Below are 17805 nucleotides of genomic sequence, written 5' to 3' on the forward strand. Positions count from 1 at the left end.
ATGCGCGTGTGTGTTCGCGACGCGACACACACTTACTGGTTTATGTGGCGCTGGCCTGGCGCAGCTGATGGACAGAAACTGTGGTGATTTTTAAAAGAAAAACTTTGCATAAGACATTTCCAGCCGGAGTCATTATAAGGGTGAATGAAAAGAGGGGGCTGGATGAAGGGATGATGATCAAGAAGCCGAGACAGGTCTGGAAATTCGGACTGGCGCAGCTGAATTAACGGAGCTCCTGTCAGATAGGCTACAACCCGGTACCGGATCCCCGACAGCGCGTGTGTGAGTGGGTCCAGCGCGGGGGACCCGGGACGCGGGACCCGGGACCGCCGCGGGACCAGCGCGGGGGGGGGGCGGAGCGGGACCCGGGACCCGGGTCCCGGGTCCCGGTCCAGCGCGGGGGAGCAGACGGGGAGCGGACCCGGTCCAGCGCGAGGGAGCAGACGGGGAGCGGGACCCGGGTCCGCCGCGGTCGGGATTTTTAAAAGAAAAGCGTTCCCTAAAGAGACTTTTCCAGCCAGAGTGAAATGAAAAGGGCTGGATGGATGAGGAGATGATCAGTGGCTGAGACAGGTTTGTGCAGCAACCCGGTGGTTTTTTAAAATTCTTTAATGCAGAAACAGAATATGAACCTTTGAAGGGTTTGATTGATGTGAAAAGTGAAACAAAATATCAAACTAAGTTTTGCTTCCGCTGTATTTTTAGCGCGTGTGTGTTTTGCAGTGCGCGTGTCTGCAGCTCCGTCTCCTTAGACGGCGCCTTTTGGGTCGGTGCGCCGTATGTGTGTTTTAAAACCAAAAATGACACACAAAACTGAGGGTGCGCCTTTCCACACAGTGCGCCATATGGTCGCGAAAATACGGTACATTGTTTGTGTTACAGTCACTGGTCTTTTTTTCCCTTTTTTTTGGGGGGGGGGTTGTAGAGTGTTTGTCATTTTATGGTTTGTTTCCCATGTGATGTCAGATTTTTAAGTGTAACTCTGTAGCTTGGCTTAACTTAATTTTTCTCTTGCTGGAAAGCCATCCACTCCTGTGGGGTAAAGAGGATAACTCGGAAATGTTTTCCTCTGAGCACAATGCAGCGGCACGGCTCTGCGTGCATGCACTCGAAGGCGGGTCTCTGTGAAGATTTGATTCAGGTAAGGTTTATTTGGTATTTGTCTGAATTTTTAACGACGCAAATCCCTTCTGCAGTGGGGACATTCGGCCTGAGGGTGTTAACAAGACGGATGGATTTGGGTTAGAGACGGTGAATCTGCAACATCTTCAAGTGAAAGACTTGCATATTCGTTTAATGATGAATTTTTTTTTGGGTTGAATCAGGAATTGTGATTTATTTATTCGGGACCATGTATGACATGTGGATTGCATGTTTTGTCTTCAGAACTGGGCAAAGGACGTCCCCTCCTACCGTATGAGCCTTTTCACATCCATACGCTGTGCTCTGGGGCCCCACTATTTCTGGTAATGGTGACGTCATTCCCCACACAACATTATTATGCATTGTGCCTGTTTCTGTGGCTGCGTATGGGCCGAGATCTGAAGCTGTTTGGGAATCTGAGTAGATATGTTGAATATTTATTAGGGGCTCAAAATCTGAAAAAGAAACAAGTCTTGAAAGAAAAGGGGTATATCTTTGAGTTTGATTAGTTTTGTCTTTTTAGCTGAAAATGTACCGTACAATCAATAGTATGCTCATAATTTACAAAACATATTTTACTGTTTATATAATTATTATAGTTTAATTGCCTTTTTTTAAAAACCTTGCAGGGTAGCATCCTGAAGATTTAATGTCTCTTTGAACACAAAATAAATTGAACATACACAGAGGTTTTACAAATACATGTTACATAAAATCAGCAGCAAAATATTAAACACCTTTTATTCAGTTCCACTTTGAAACTGCACACGTCTCCGTCAGTATGCTGACATTAATATCAACAATCAGATCTGTACAGGAGGTGAGAACACATCTCAGGTTAGACTTTCAAGGGGGTCCGTTTGGAAGATGAGAACCAGAAAACCCAGGAGCTGCAGAGCTGCAAAGGGCCGCTGAGGGCTGGCGGCTCCAGCCCACTGCCATGCCAGGCTGGTGTGAAATGGACACTTGTGGGCTCGGCCTGTTCTGTCTGTCCACAGTTGTTAATGATAACATGCACCGGGCTCAGCACTTGATGCTGCCCACATGAGCCTCTTATAGCTTGCCAAGTTGTGTGTATGTTCTTAATACATCCAGGTCCGTGATTGGTTCCTACTCGACTTATTCTGCACAACTGCCCCCACCGACTTTAGCCCTGTTAATTGCTGTCTACAGTAGCATTTAATTCTGTGAGAGTCATAGGATAGTTTAACAGCCTATCAGATTTGTGATTATTTCTTTCATTCAGAGAATTTATTTTGGCACATTTGTGAAAATTCTATTGACTTACTTTGATTTTTTTTTAAATGTACAAACTAAAATCTATTTAAATTTTAAAATGAAATATGCCTTTAATAATCTTTGCTATGTTTTTAAATATTCCATTGATTAATTTGTTTGAATATATTCATATGTCAGACCTTTTAAGTGGGAAATATTTACAGTATAAGATGTATCTGCTTTTTGACACTATTGTTTTAAAAAATTCGGAAGGCATTCTGTTTCACCTGAAATCTAAATGAATATTTCTATTTTTCCTTGATCATTTAACGCAAACACGTGTTGTGACAGTGAGATGCCACACAATCACGAGCATGTCCCTGAACTTACATGAGCCGTGCGCTCCTTTGGCTGCATGAAATATGACAGGCCATTCCCCCCCACCGCTCCAAACTAAAGATTAACATTGTGATTCCCAGTGTCCCAGCAGACAGCGTGATTGATTACATCATATTAAGGTCATTTCTACGTCGGGGTAATTTTCAGTCGAGCCTCCCGGCGATATTTTAATGTGCATTTGTTTAGTGGGGTTGTCGGCTGCTCGCTCCTCTGATCTGCGGAAAAATGGATGGCGACATCAACGAGCGATTAATTAAAAACAACAACCTTAATGATGATGGGATGAGAGAAAAGCTATTTTTTTCCCTTTCTTTTCGGAGCTGCAACTAATTTCCCAACAGATTTAATTAGTTTTTTTTTTTTTCCTACGCTTTGTTTACAGTTTCAAACGCATCGTCGGACCAAACTTGATTTTTCTGGGATCAAATATATTGTTTATTAGTCAATAATAAATGTCTTAATTTGTAGGCGGTGACGTAATAAAACTATTTTTTTTGTTGGCTGTTGAACGAAAATGTGGGGAGAAAAGCATGCAACTGCTACTGTTAACATTACATATTTTGGATAGTTTGTTTGGGTTTGTTCCTACAATAAATCAGACGGTGTCATAAAGTTCAAGTCTTACTTTTGAGACCAGAATGAAAGGCGAAAATGATTAGGCCTTAAAGCATTTAGCCTTATGGTTTTGTTTTGGTCTGATGGAGCCAGAATGTGAGTCAGTAGTGTTTTAAATTAACCGACTAAGTAAATGTATTTTGCAGACTTTGCTGAATTGATCTCTTATGACTTTTGTTATTTCGAATATGAATTATAGGCTATAGAATGCTTGAATGCATCAATTTAGCTCAAATTGCAATTAAATCTGTTGCCAAAAATATTTTACACTCTGCATTAATTGCAGTGTAACCTAAATTTCACCATCTAAATTAACAGTCTGAGACATCCTGCGCAGTACACGCCTCTTTGTTCTCCAGGTGCGCGTCTTTGGAAACTTTGCTTCGGTTCTGGCCTCCTGCAGAGCGCCTGTATCTGCAGTTTGTGCCCTCTAACCTCTTCATATTCCTGCTCTCGGTAGCGACCGTCTGTTTCTGTGACAGCATGTTAACAACGCTGCAAAAAAGGCCCCAAAGAAATGTCTTGGATTAGCGGTCAGATTTCCCATTTCCCATAGACGCGGAAGGTCCTGAACCCAATTAATGACTTATAATTACCAGGGCAGCTTCACTCTGACCGCTTCTGGGGGTTTCATTAGGAAAGGAGGCAGCGGCCCGCTGGCCCGCCGCAGAAAGAAAAATCCAAACTCCAAGAAAAAAAAAAAAAGGCATGGATTTTGTGACTGATTGGGTCCTAATGTAAACGAGTTGAGGTTATTCTTATGAGAAACTTTGATATTAATTTTATTATGATGCAAAAGGGGGATTGGATCATCACCCTCCTCATACAGCCCATGATATAGACCAGAGAGGGAGTGTGCATGTGTGCATGTGTGTGTGTGCGCGCGTGTGTGTGTGCGTGCATGTGTGCATGTGTGTGTGTGTGTGTGTGTGTGTGTGTGTGTGTGTGTGTGTGTGTGCATGTGTGTGTGTGTGTGTGTGTGTGTGTGTGTGTGTGCGTGTGGAAGTTCCCAGGTTCAAGCGCCGTGCCACAGCTAGTTACCGTGTTTACTCTCCCATTACACGAACTGTGCCAGAATTACAGTTTGCAAATTTACAATGCTCGCAGCGTCCACCGCGGGGCCCGCGGCGGCTGTTGTGATGTCCTCCCCGCCGCACCCCGAGGTGCTCCGTTTCACCTATCTAATGTGCGCTGATGTTATCTGCGCGTCACGTCTAATCCAGAGACCCCGAGCCTCCTCCACCGCGGATAAAGCTTGGGTTTCAGAGGCCTGCGTGTGCATGTGCGCGTGTATCTGTGTCTAGATCCATGTGTGAGAGAGTGTGAGGAGGTGGGAGCTTCGGTTTCACCGGTTGTAAACTCACATGCACACGTATCACCGGCGCACGCGCCTAGATTAGTGTACATTTTTGGAGTCGGTCCCCCTTGATGCCATTGATAAAAACGAAATACTGGTGAAACATGTTGCAGGTTATGAGACTGCAGCATTTTCGTGATTGCGACTGTAGTTTTCTGAAAGAAAGCTGATGTGTGCATGCAACTGTAGTTGCACAAGGCTCAGAGGTTTATGAAGGATTGTGATGGAATACGGCGTTACTCTCCGAAGGAACCGTCACAGGATGAGTTCAGATTATGAGTCTTCCTCCTGATGATGGCGGAGAACAATCAACAGTACTGAGGCAAATGTGTCCCTCTAGTAAAACTGGACCACTGTAAACAAAGAGGCCGCAGGCATGTTCAGAACGGGCCTCTGATGACCGCAGAGACAATATATGTTTATAAACTAGGAACAATGCGGACTGCAGCGACTTGATCGCAGACTAAATAATACCGTCACCAGGTCAGTAAATATGGACTCAATAATTCAGTAATCCAAATGGGTTTAATTGCATCCTGCTGTTTTTTTGCATGTTTGTTTGTTTTCACTTTCAGTTGATAATGAATCTCATCTGCTTCTCTTTTATCTTATTTTTCATTTTTTATAATAAAAGCGGGGTTAATGAAAGTGAGAGGGACGCTGAGAGGACTAGTTGCAGCGGCACACCTCTCTTCCGGAGACGGAGCCAGTGGCTCAGCCTTCATGCGCAACTTCAACACTCATGGCAGGAAAAAAAAAAAAGAAAAGAAAAAAGAAAAAATCTTTAAAAACAAAACTGGAGCCTCTCTCTCACAGCCGCTCCACGTTTCCACAAAACCTTTAAAGGTCGACATTTAAATGGCGCAGAAAAGTAATCCCCAACGGACCAGTGTCGGACAGCAGCACTTTTCTTTGCAAGCATAATCACAGTTAATTGCTCCTTTTAAAAGGTGTTGCATCATAAGAAATCATTTGTCCGAGCCAATGCAGTGCAGGAAATATTCAGAGAACCGAACTGTTTCTGGCGGATAATGGAAATAAGTCTGACAAACTAAAAAAAAAAAAAAAAAAAATCCTGTTTGGTTTTGTTTTGGATTCTATTTTTATCTGATGGAAATGGACAAAGCATCAATAAAACCAATCGATTAATACGATGAATTATTGATAGTTTGTGTGCTCTCATGGTACCCTCGGACATTGAAAGAAACAAACAAAACCTTTGTACACTATAACCTGATTTAGCAATAATTTGTCTATCGACTTGCTTCCCTTTGTGTCCTGCTAAATGCCTGGAGCTCTTAGAGTTCTTAGAATAAATCACCTATATATTTTTCTTGGTCCTTAATTCTAGAGTTGCATATATATATATATATATATATATATATATATATATATATATATATATAATGTGGAACAATTTAGCGCTCCCTGTTCAATAGGTGCCGGGAGAGTAGAAGGGCCCAGTCCATAAACCCCCTGGACTGCTGGATGTAAAACCAACTCCTTAATATAGTGCAAACGTATGCTAATTCCTGATGATTATTATTGATTAATGATCACGCCTTTCGTTTCACAACAGGTCAGGGGACATGTCCCACGGTGATTTCTCTCCAATATAGACTGGAGACGTGTTTGATGAGCTCAAGCCTTTATTTGGATCAATTGTTTCATGTACATCCTTGAGAAAGCATCAGTTCCTGGCGTGAAGGAGAGAAATCAGGAAGTCTACGATGCTAAATTATAATGTTCAGAAATAAGTATGGCATAGGATAAATAATAGTAATAATAATAATAATAATAATAATAATAATAATAATAATAATATTCACTTGTGTTCATGGATTTTTAAACATCCCATAAAAGTGTGGTGGGATTATCGTCCAAGCAACTGATCCTGCTCGCTCTCCCAGCAGACTGCAGTTGCTCCATCACCACTGCTTTTTAACAGACTCAAACATAGAGCCGTCTTTATTCAGCTAAACTAGACGGAAACCATTCCCATATGACATGAGGGCGAAGGGCTCAGGCACATGAATACAACAACCTGCCTGCCAGCATCAAGAACAATTGGAATATATATATATATATATATATATATATATATATATATATATATATATATATATATATAATTCAAACCCTTTGTTTCTTTTTAAAGACTTGACATAAGAATCAATAAAAACTAAATTATTCTGAGGTAATGATTATCAATAATTATTATTATTATAATAACAACATGTAGGCTATCTTTTAATACAATTTAATAATATAAATTACTGCATACATGCCGGAATGCATCCTACTGCCTAAACTCTACGACGAACAGAATTATGTGCCACATAATACATAAAATACATAATTTTCGAAACGGAAATTTTGAAATGTAAATATTAACTCTATTACCTGGTAGTTCCCGGAGTTGCTGGACGCGGGTTCTCCTCCTGCCTGCAGGGAACAAACAAACAGGTGCAAAAGCAAAAGTCACATTTGGCACAGAGGAAGACTGCGGTGTTTCCACCTTCTCTTCAGGTGACCTGCGCTGCACAACCTGCGGAGCGTGTTGCCAGGAGCGAGCACGAACCCTCCTTCAAGAAACAACTGCTGCAGATACAATTGTTACAAATGTGAGCGTAGAGGGAAAGAGGAAAAAAAAAAAGAAAAGAAAAGAGCCTGGACTTGTCCCCAGTGCTGGTGGAGGCTCCATGCCTGCGTCAAACAGCTGCTGGCTGCTGGTTATCCTGAGGGCAACAAGGTTTACGCACAGAAAGCAACACTCTCTCTCTGACACACGCACTGGCGCACACTCACTCACACAACACACACACACACACGCATCCGAACCGTAGCTTGTAAAGTTGCTGCAACAATCGAGCCTTGCGCCTATTTTCGCCCGCATGTGCGTTAATGAAGTTAAAAATAACCGCAACTTGCAACTCGAGCACTTTTTGGCACCGCGATCAGACCTCAGCGGGGTGGACGGTGTCAGCAAAACCTTCTACAGATCTGTAAAATTAAAAAAAAAAAAAAGAGAGAGAGAATTATTTCGTTAACATCTATGGCAAGAATATTGTAAGGATAAAAAAACAATAAAAAACATTTGTACTCAGTAATAATCATAATGATAACAATGATTATAGGATTAATACATGTAAGTCATGCTTTTCAGTGTTATCATAATACGACCTTGACCTCGGCGCCATACCTCACTGTATCCAGCGCTGTGTTGGAGAAAACCAAGCAGTCTCTGTTAAAGGGGGTAAAGAAAAAAAAAAAAAAGAAAAAGAAAATCCAAGCCGGCGCTGGCGGGACGTGAATGGGGCGGGTTGGGGGTGTAGCAGGGGTGAGAAGGGGGACGAGAATGAGGGGATGGCATGGGGGGAGGGAGGAGAGGTGAGATGTTGAAGAGAGAGCAAGAGGAGGAGGAAGAGGAGGAGGGGAAGAGATAAGTGATCTAAAGGGGAGACGATAGGACAAAAAAAAAAGTGATGATGATGAATACATTGGAAAGTTTTTTGGCCCCGGCGAGGGTGTCAGATTGAATGGCCTGTGCGCATGTGCGAAGGTGTCCAAACTGACAATGCTGGTGAGATGAAGATAGTGTTGTTGCTGCTTCTGGGCTCACGGAGGACGACGAGAGGAATCTACAAGCCGACAAGATGAGATCCAAGGCGAGGGCGAGAAAACTGGCCAAAAGTAGGTCTTATCTTTCCCCTTCTTACCGCGTTCAGGCGCCGGCTCCAAACTCCCCGCGGCTTCGTACGCGTCCACTGTGTCCTTGTCATTTGCCAGAGCCTTAAAAGAGGATGGTGCGTCTCTTTGTCCAGAGTTAACTTTTTTTTTTGGTCCTGCTACAAATGTGCGCCGCGACGGCTGCTCCAGCCCCGCTTCTCCGGCGCTGGCTCCGGTGTCACAAACTTTCATGTGTGATGAGAAACACGGCCGGTGCTTTAAGTTGGTCGCGCTCCTTTTTAGAAAGCACAGATATCTCTCTCTCTATATATATACAACGCCGTCTAAATCTCAGCTCGTTATATTTCCCCTCTTTTCGGTGGTCGGCGGAGTTCAGCAGAGGGGCAGATCCCCATTCCCGAAGAAGCCGAGAAAGTTGTCGAAACGAATAGTAACTTTTTTTTTTTTTTTTTTATTGAGCCGTTTCAGGTCTTGTGAAATAATATTCCAGGCTTTTGAAATAGTGGGCGCTGTGGCACTGCTGTGCTGTGAGCTGCTGCAAAAAGCTCACGCCGAGCTGGGCGCACACTTTGACTCCAGCCTGCAAGCGGAGACGCCGAGATGTGAGTTTGGAAAAGCGGGCAAACGTATTATCGCAGACTTTTTCAGTCCTGCTGAGCTCGCAGAAGATGTTGGTCTCCGCCAAATTGTGTTTGGTCCCCGGTGTCACCGGACTGCTGCAGACTGGTTCCTCCTCGAGGGAATGCCAATCAATAATGTGTCTTGAAAGCGCCCATACTACACTGCTCCTTCCTAGTGGACTGCTGCTGGCGTCACGCGGAAAAATTCATGTATTCACTTTTAGAAACATGAGCACTTTGTAGCTTTGGAGGGGACCATGTTTATTGTTTTGACGTTTGTTTATTGTTGATGCATCGATTCAGGCATTGCGTTTATTTGAACCGAGTTTTCCTTCTCGCTTGAATGAACTTTGTTTTCTAAGGTCTGATATGTGGGCCAGTCTGTATATTTAATGCGGCTGAAAGACGAACGCTTAACGACACAAAGACCTGTTAAGGCCTGCTGCTATTTTCTTTGACATATGTATTTATTTATTGGACACTATTGCTTTCCTTGTATAGGTTTTTTTAAATGCAGTTAAAAAATAGCACGTGCATTTTTTTTATTCAGGGCATAAAATATGTATCCATGAACAGGATTGATATTTTCTGCATGTTGCGCATGCTTGTGTTTATTATTTAAGGCCTTCAAAAACATTACCACTGCACTTGTTAAGTCAAAGTGAACCTGGACGTCATTGTTACACTACATATATACATACAAAAACGATTTCAGACCTAAACTGAAATGAATAATACGCTTCCTCGCCTTTGTTTTTAGCGAACTCCACCGCATGTGTTTAAGTTGAGTGCAACTAAGGATCAGTTTTCATTGTTATGACATTTTCAGCGACGATTTCAGAGCCGGTGCATTCAAATTGATAAAAATAAAGTAGAAAAATAAATTAGAAAATAATAATAATAATCATTTATTATTATTATTATTATTATTATTATTATTATTATTATTATTATTATTATTATTATTATTATCATTCACCACAGTTTGGTATTGCTTGTTATTTTTTTATGAGTGCATCAGATTCCTGTGCAGTTTTAAGACAAAGAAAGAAAAGGAAATAGAAAATTAGGGAAACGCAAGACTCTAATTGGGCTCCTTTGTGAAAATACTTAAACACGTCGAGGATCCTGCTCCTTGCCAGTAATTGCACTTGGTCTTGATCTCTTAACAGCCTTGATAGGCTGTTGATCCTGGTGCTAATGAACACAAATACCTGGCTTTGTAGCAGTGTAGTCGCAGCACTGAAAGCCTCCGCAGGCTGCAGCCCGGAGGCCTCAGGTCTGTTGTGCTGCAGCAATAGGAAAAGCAGAGCAGGCAGCACGCATGAAAAATATCTTGTTCTAACCATTCAAAGCACACGAGACCTCAGCCTTTGAATATCACACATGCGAGATTTTTTTTTGGCCTTTCTGTTTTTTTTTTTTTGTTTTGCCTTTCTTGACTCATAGGTAAAAAAACTATTATCTCATAGTGCAGCAGGCCCGCAGCAAATATCTACCAGTTGTTTTATCATTTTACTTTTAACCATCGCTTCTAATTTCTTCTCTTGTCCGATTGCACGTTGTGACTCGAAGTCAGGACGCCATACACGTTTAAGTCCACCACCGTGCAGGCTTCGATGTGGACGTGCATGTGCCTTAACGAAGGCTTGCATTGATCACTAATATGCTGCCGCGTCGTTAACATGTTGCGCTGGCAGCAGCACGACTGCTCGGTTGTGGCTTTCATGCTCATAGAATTACACTCTCACGGGTGTTGGATTTTTATTTAATGAAAAGAATGCAGATTTTCTTTCATTTTCATTTCATTTAAAATTTTTATTTTTACATACGTTTCTTTTGAGATCAATCATTTTTAATATTCGTATTTGTTTTACATTGAAATTGTTAACAACCATATTTCTTTTTTAATTATCTGCCTTCCTATTATTCATCTATTTATCTAAAAAACGAAGAAAAAAATCCCAGACTGCATCCCATTTTATGAAGTTGCCTGGATTTAGCAAAAGGCTTGGCCTCGTGCTATCTAAACTAAAAATCCATACGGGCAGTCTTGCAGAGAGTGAAGAACCAAGCTGACTCTGTAATCGCTTTTGGCACCTGGAAGTTCAATACCTCAAATTAAAGTTCGGCATTATTTGTATGTGTGTTCAACTTCTGGCTGCTCACTATAACGTGGGTTTGATTGTGTTTGAAAAATTCAACACCTCGCGGCTGTTTTTTTTTTCCTCTTCTTTTTTTTTGTGTGGCATTCTTCTGGGCCCATTTGTAGCTTTAAATTGGTTTTGGATCAATTAAGGCTTCCGGTCGGGTGAGGAGTGTGGATTTATTTTTCACTGCACGTGTTTGCACGAATGACTGACACACACACACACACACACACACACACACACACACACACACACACACACACACACACACACACACACACACACTCACTGCTCTCTCGTTGTCCTGCAGGATTACAGACAATGACCTCTGCACTGAAACCCAAAGAGAAATATAATTCAAATGGAAACGTGTAACAACATTTCCTCAAGCACCTATGGAGAAAGAGAAAGGCACTCAGTCCACGCGCCGCCGATAATCGTCACGCGCGTCAGTCGCCCGCATTACATGTCCCATATGCAAAAGAATGACGTAGCATCACATTTCTTATAAGGTTTATTTATTGGGTATAAAATGGTGCGAGAGTTTTTCCGTCCCGCCAACCCCCTCTTCTTTGCTCTGCTTGACACTGTAGCTATAATACAAGTGTCCTGATATCTTTTATCATCTTTGTATAAAAGGCACATTTATTAGCTAATACTCCCAGTCACGTGCCTGCCTGAGTCGACGGCTTCTGATGTTTTGACAGAAGTAATAAAAACCCAACCCATAACACTTTAAAACCAACAATGGTAGCTATGTTTAACTTCTGGCCAAACGCTCAGGGTCTCCGACGAGTTGTTGCCATGCAGCTGTGATGTTCACAGATCAGAGCCAGGGCGTATATGAAGGATCATAAAATGATCATCAAATGAAAAGAAAATCTAATGCGACTCAGTGGGTGCCTTATTTGCTGACGTCAGAGCATCAAAAACGCCTCTCTGTTGACCCTCAGATTTAATAATTTTTCTTCTGTTTTGATTAGTTTCTTATGAACGTATGACGCCTTTTAATTATATTAAGGCCCTTTTAATTCACTTTATTTCAATTTTAATATTGTTAAAGATCTTTATTCATAGGTGAAACAGAACAGCAAACTGTTGCATCCCCAGCTACTGGTGTTTGTGTGGGATGTCGTCAGTGATCTGCTGCTGCCTGATTCAGTATCACCAGGTTTACAACGTCATATCTTTAAAAGACACATCCATATTTCATTTGTTAAACAAAAGAAATAGTGATATTACCAGGTTCGTAATTTTTTATTTCCATTTAACTGAAATAATGGTCACACATCCTCTGAAAACAATCTAGCTCATGAAATCCAGCTTTTGATACAGGAATACTTATGTACTTTCTTCGCCATGGTGTATGTGCTTTCATTTGGACTCTATTTAGGACCATTTATGTCAGTTTTTGAATGACTGAAAAAGTGTGCAGCCTAACTAATTGCATCAGTCCACTCTTGGCAAGGCCACAGTTGCAACACAAGTACTCGATTATGGAAGTTTGTTGTTCACTCCTCATCCTGGTGTGTGGTACTTAGTCTTTTTCAACATCCATTTCCTCCTCGTATTTAAACTAATTTTGTGTGCATTTGGCAAGATCCTTAAAAAAAACAACATATTATATATACAGTATATATATATATATATATATATATATATATATATATATATATATATATATATATATATATATATATATATATATATATATACACACACAATTTATTTATTTTATTTATTTATATATATCAGTTTGAGTAACATCGACTGATTATTTCATTCACATAGCATGATACAAATTCAGATGCATTTCTTGCTGTAACCTCATCTTCCATTGCTTTGTGAGAGCAGACTCTTGAGCAATGCTCTAAAGAGTTTCAGTGTTATCCTGAAACATAGATGACAATGTAGCCTGAATAGACAGTTCTCCTACTCAGTAACAAAATATGGATGATGATCCTCTCCTTTGCAGGAAATAATCAGAAAATGGAATCGAGGAAAGTCTAAACATGATGTACTGAATCTCTGAAAGTTTTACATACAAGGACCAATTCATTTAAATGGCGTCATTCTAATCTTGCAGCTATTTGCTTAAATACATGTATGGCTGTTCTTGTGCCTTTTTTTGTCGTTTAGTTCTTATTTCTGATGAGTGCAATAGTTTTTGTTCTTTATCTCATGAGACATGCATTTATTGTTATTCCTTCGCTTACAGCTGTAATCATGCTACTCCTGCTACTGTTTTGGCCACGTTTATTTTGGTTTAGAAAAAGAAAAAAAAATAGTAGAAGTCTCTAAAGTCTCCAAACAATACAACAAAATGTAGGGACAGGAATCAATCATTAATTGAGTGTAGTCCTAAACAAAGGGAAATACATTCGAGTTTCTCCAGCTGTGTGATTTTATTCGTTCGACTCTCTGCAGTATCCTCTGTTTGACTATCTCATATTTGCTTTCTATCCTTAAGCTGTGTTATCCAGAAAGTCTCGCCATCTTATAACCACATATATGTGTTGTTATCCTTTCAAATGCAAATGTTGCTTTCATTTAATGAATCACCAGCATATTCCTGTCCAGGACAGTTGCCATGTTTCCCTGCATACACGTGAAAACAACGAAGACCGTGCTTCGCTGTTGGTTCTGTTATCGGACATTGCTGCAGTTGTAGTCTTCCAGTATTATGAAGTCACATTGACCCGTCAGTGTTGATTGACTCTCACCGAAGGCTTGAAAACACTTGACCGGCTTTTCCCAACTCCCCGCTATGGAACAACACGTGCATGCCATGGAAGCTTCCACACATATAACTCAGATGGACCCTGCGTGGACACACATGTGCACAAAACTCAGCGGTGACAGATTTTTGGTGCATTGGTATGGTTTAACCCCAATCAATCACAAACCCGAAAGGTTGAGTGTAAATGTCATCCAAACAGCAGGAGCTGGCACCGTTGGCCGGCTAAATGTGTGTGAGAGCGCGCGAATTGGCGCGCGCACCCTTTTGTACAGTTGTCGGAGGTCCTGTCGTCGTTACGAGCTTTGACCTTGGCCAAGTCCGAGGTGAAGCAATGGGTGGGCACCTGGACACACGCAGGCGCTCTCAGACTGACACGCACGTTTGAGCCCCATGTTTCCTGCCGAGTCTCATGCTGCCATTGTCAAATTATGAGTTGACACACAAATACCGTTGCATTAAGCCCTTGCACATGGCTCCAAATCCCATTCATTCCACTGATACGTTGACCTCACATTATCCAGTTGGCAAAAATGGCTCTTTCCCACTTTGCACTGTGACCTCATCTGCCATGTTTGGGAAAAAAACAACTTCCCAATCACGTGCGGGTGCAGACTTTGACATGTTGGGGAGACATTAAGATATATCACTGAGTTTATTTTATTTTTTTTCTTTTTCATTTTTAGCAGCCTGCTGTTTTTCGTCCGTCTCCGTACCCTGTTTATTTTTTCAGTCTGCAGTTGGGGACAGGGTTTTGTTAAAAATAGACAAAAATAAATAATATTATGTATTAAGCAAAGAATAAGTTTGAACAATAAAATCCACATAAAATCCAAAATTACACTGAATTTAAGTGCATTTTGTGGCTGTTTATCAAATGACATTCAAACACTGAGTCTTTGTGTCTAGAAGATTCTTTCCAGTCTCCCAGGGGCTAAGAATACACACAAAACTTCCCTTAGGATGGTCAGGATATGACTCTGACCATCTTTACATCCGAGTATGCTGAGTAACGCTAAATTGGTATCTCTAAGTGTGTCTGGTGGGACTGTGCACCACCCGCTGTTAAGCAGTGTGTTTTGTTTGCAAAACAAGGGGTAAATGTGTCGAGTCCTTAATTGGCGTGTTCTAGCCGCACTCATGACACCCCCCCACCCCCCCAACATTGTGATATCCCAGGGATTGCCTAACATTGTGACTAGTCTTATGTGGGTCTAATCCTGATTTATTTGGTATTACCCCCCCAACACACACACACATACACAGACACTTCAGCTTTCCCCCCTCCTTTTCACTCTCAGATCTCTAATACGCTTTCTGTTTGTCAATTCCTGAGCTCAGTGTCCGTTATGTTCCTTGTTTCGCTTACTTCATGGTCTCTGTTTAAGTGTACTTTGACCTAATATGTGAAAGATGAATACAAAAAAAGAAAAGGAAATAATTAAAATATGCACCATCGCAAATCAGAAAAGGTTGGGATGGCATGGACAATGCAAATAATAATAAAAACATGCCGTTGGGTTTATGTTTATGATAACTTTGATTGAATTTCAAAGTGTTTAAACATAATATAACTATTGTTTTATCTCATCAGCATCATTTCATTTTCTTGATGTTCATCTATTCCTGAATTCTTGAAATGCATTAAAACATTTTGAAAAAGGAAAGTTTCGATTACACCCTAATGGTGCCATTATTTACAAGAGGTTCTGGCAGCAACGATAAAAAGCAATTAAGTACATCATTTGTTTGTGTGTGTGTGTGTTTATGTGATGCTTCCTGTAAATATGTTTCAAAGTGTGCAGCAGCAGTGGACCATTGTTACATTAGGGACAGGTCAGGACTGCAGGCAAGCCGGTCCAGTACCTCTCATTCCTCTGTAATCTGCATCATCTTGATGAAAAATGCATGTATGTCCCTGGAAACCATATTGTCTTGAGAAGATATCAAATGTTGATTCAAAGTCTAATGTACTTCTTCTGCACTTTATCACTTAACTAAATTATATTTGCCAAGGACACTGATACAACCTTATACAGAGCCTGGCTTCTGGACTTGTTGCTGGAAACCCTCTGAATGATCACTTTTGTCTTTTTGTCCAATGCACTCAATCTCCAGTTCCTCCTGAAGACATCGGGAATACTGATTACATGTTTCCACTGTGTGATGATTCATCACAGCTGCATTCAAGCCCAGAGATACCAGCAAGTTTAGCACGAGGCACATTAAAACTTTACATGGCATTTGTGAGGGTAACTCTGTATTTTAATGCTTGAAAAAGATTTTACAGATTTTACAGACTGAAAATCTCTTAGATTCTTTAAACCATTTGATGATATTTTAACTTTTTTTTTTAAACAATCTTAAATAGTTTTTCATTCATTTTCTCACTTGTGACATACTGAAGATCATCTGCTGGTCTTTTGAACTTAAATTGTACCAAATGACGACAATGGCTTGTTGACGTCACCAGATGGAAGGAACATTATGTTGAAGACTGTGATCTTATGGTTGTTCTTTTTTCACCTTATTACAAGCTTTAATTTATTCTTCCTTCAACTTTAGTTGGAGTGTGATTCAGGGCTAAAAACCAGACCAGTTGTCCGTTAACAAAGGGCATTTGGTTGATTACAAAAAATAGGATATATCTGTAGTTTATCATTTGTGCAGTATAACAAAAGTCAAAGTAAATGAGAGAATATTTGCATTTTCTTGCTTGCGTTGTGGCTCATCTCAGTTGTTGCGCACATGTGCATACCCACACAGTCTATTCCCATTCCCTCTGCGACACAGTTGATGATGGCTCATCCTGTTCAGATATGATAAGCAGACAAACTGCTTCGTCCCCTGGGCTGTTTGCTTGTCTTCCCAAACAGACAGTGGTGTGTAGAGGCAGCGCGGCTCTAAACTCCCACTGCTGTGTATCCTTTCATCAGGCCGCCAGTTCAAAGCCTTGGCTCCATCTTTGCTTCTATCTCCCCCGTTCGTATCACCCTCCCCACAACTCACTGTCTTTCTCACTGTGTGTTGTCATTACCCCAAAGATGGGCAAGCAATGTCTCATTAAAGCGGATTAGAGACATCTCCATGTCTCACAGGGGCCTAGCGGGACATTTCTCTTCTCTAGCTGCCCTCCCCCCTCTATCCCCCCCTCACCCTTTTCTCCCAGAGATCAGGTTCTTTGATTTGGCCAGATAAAGACCCCTTTCATGTTGGCTGGGACGGTTAGCGATTACACTGTCAGACCCATCATTTTGGCGAGTTTGACAAATTTGCAGAGCAGGGTGGGACGGTTGTGGGGATTGTACGGGGAGGAGAGTATACAAGGAGATTCACAGTAATTGAGCTGTCATTATCCAGTGACCCTGCCAGGCGCTGGCTCAGAGGGCTCACCACTTCTCCATTTTCTTTATACTTGGCCAACTTTCTTTGTGAGTATGATCGATACAACAGGGAGGAGTAAGTGGAAATGAGGTAGTGGCCCCCAGATAAATGCTGGCACTTATTCAACTACCTTTCTCGGGCTTTGTTGTCCTTTAAAATTGGATATTCTGCATCCCTGCTGGAAGTTTCTCTTCTCTCCCAGCTCTTCTCTGGTGCAACTCAATTAGGCCCATATCACCAGCTGCCATTTATTTTCATTCAAAATGAAAACTGTTGGCATGTTGATTACTGAATTCTCAGGGGGCAAAGGGCTTGTACTGGCTTGATTTAATTTCATTAAGTGGAGTGTGGTGCACAGGATGAATATATCAGGAATTCCCTCACAATGTATCCACCACCATCGCCTCCACCAGCCCCACTTACCTCAGCCACTCTGTATGCTAAGCAAATCCTGAATTGTTTTGTGAAAATGAGACTTTCTTGAAGTGCAAT

The 17805-nt window shown here is 41.4% G+C and overlaps 1 protein-coding gene across 9 annotated transcripts in view; it reads left to right on the forward strand.

The window, feature by feature from the left end:
* Nucleotides 1-8202: 8202 nt before the first annotated feature.
* The window catches only part of prdm16 (PR domain containing 16), a 173104-nt gene continuing 163501 nt past the window's right edge, over nucleotides 8203-17805 (forward strand). For all 9 annotated transcript variants that reach the window (XM_061736466.1, XM_061736467.1, XM_061736470.1 and 6 more), the window contains exon 1: nucleotides 8203-8425. In XM_061736466.1, the coding sequence (XP_061592450.1) occupies nucleotides 8389-8425 (37 nt within the window). In that variant the 5' untranslated portion in view covers nucleotides 8203-8388. The remainder of the gene's footprint in view (nucleotides 8426-17805) is intronic.

The sequence above is a fragment of the Cololabis saira genome, chromosome 12, assembly GCF_033807715.1.
Source record: "Cololabis saira isolate AMF1-May2022 chromosome 12, fColSai1.1, whole genome shotgun sequence".
NCBI lineage: Eukaryota > Metazoa > Chordata > Actinopteri > Beloniformes > Belonidae > Cololabis > Cololabis saira.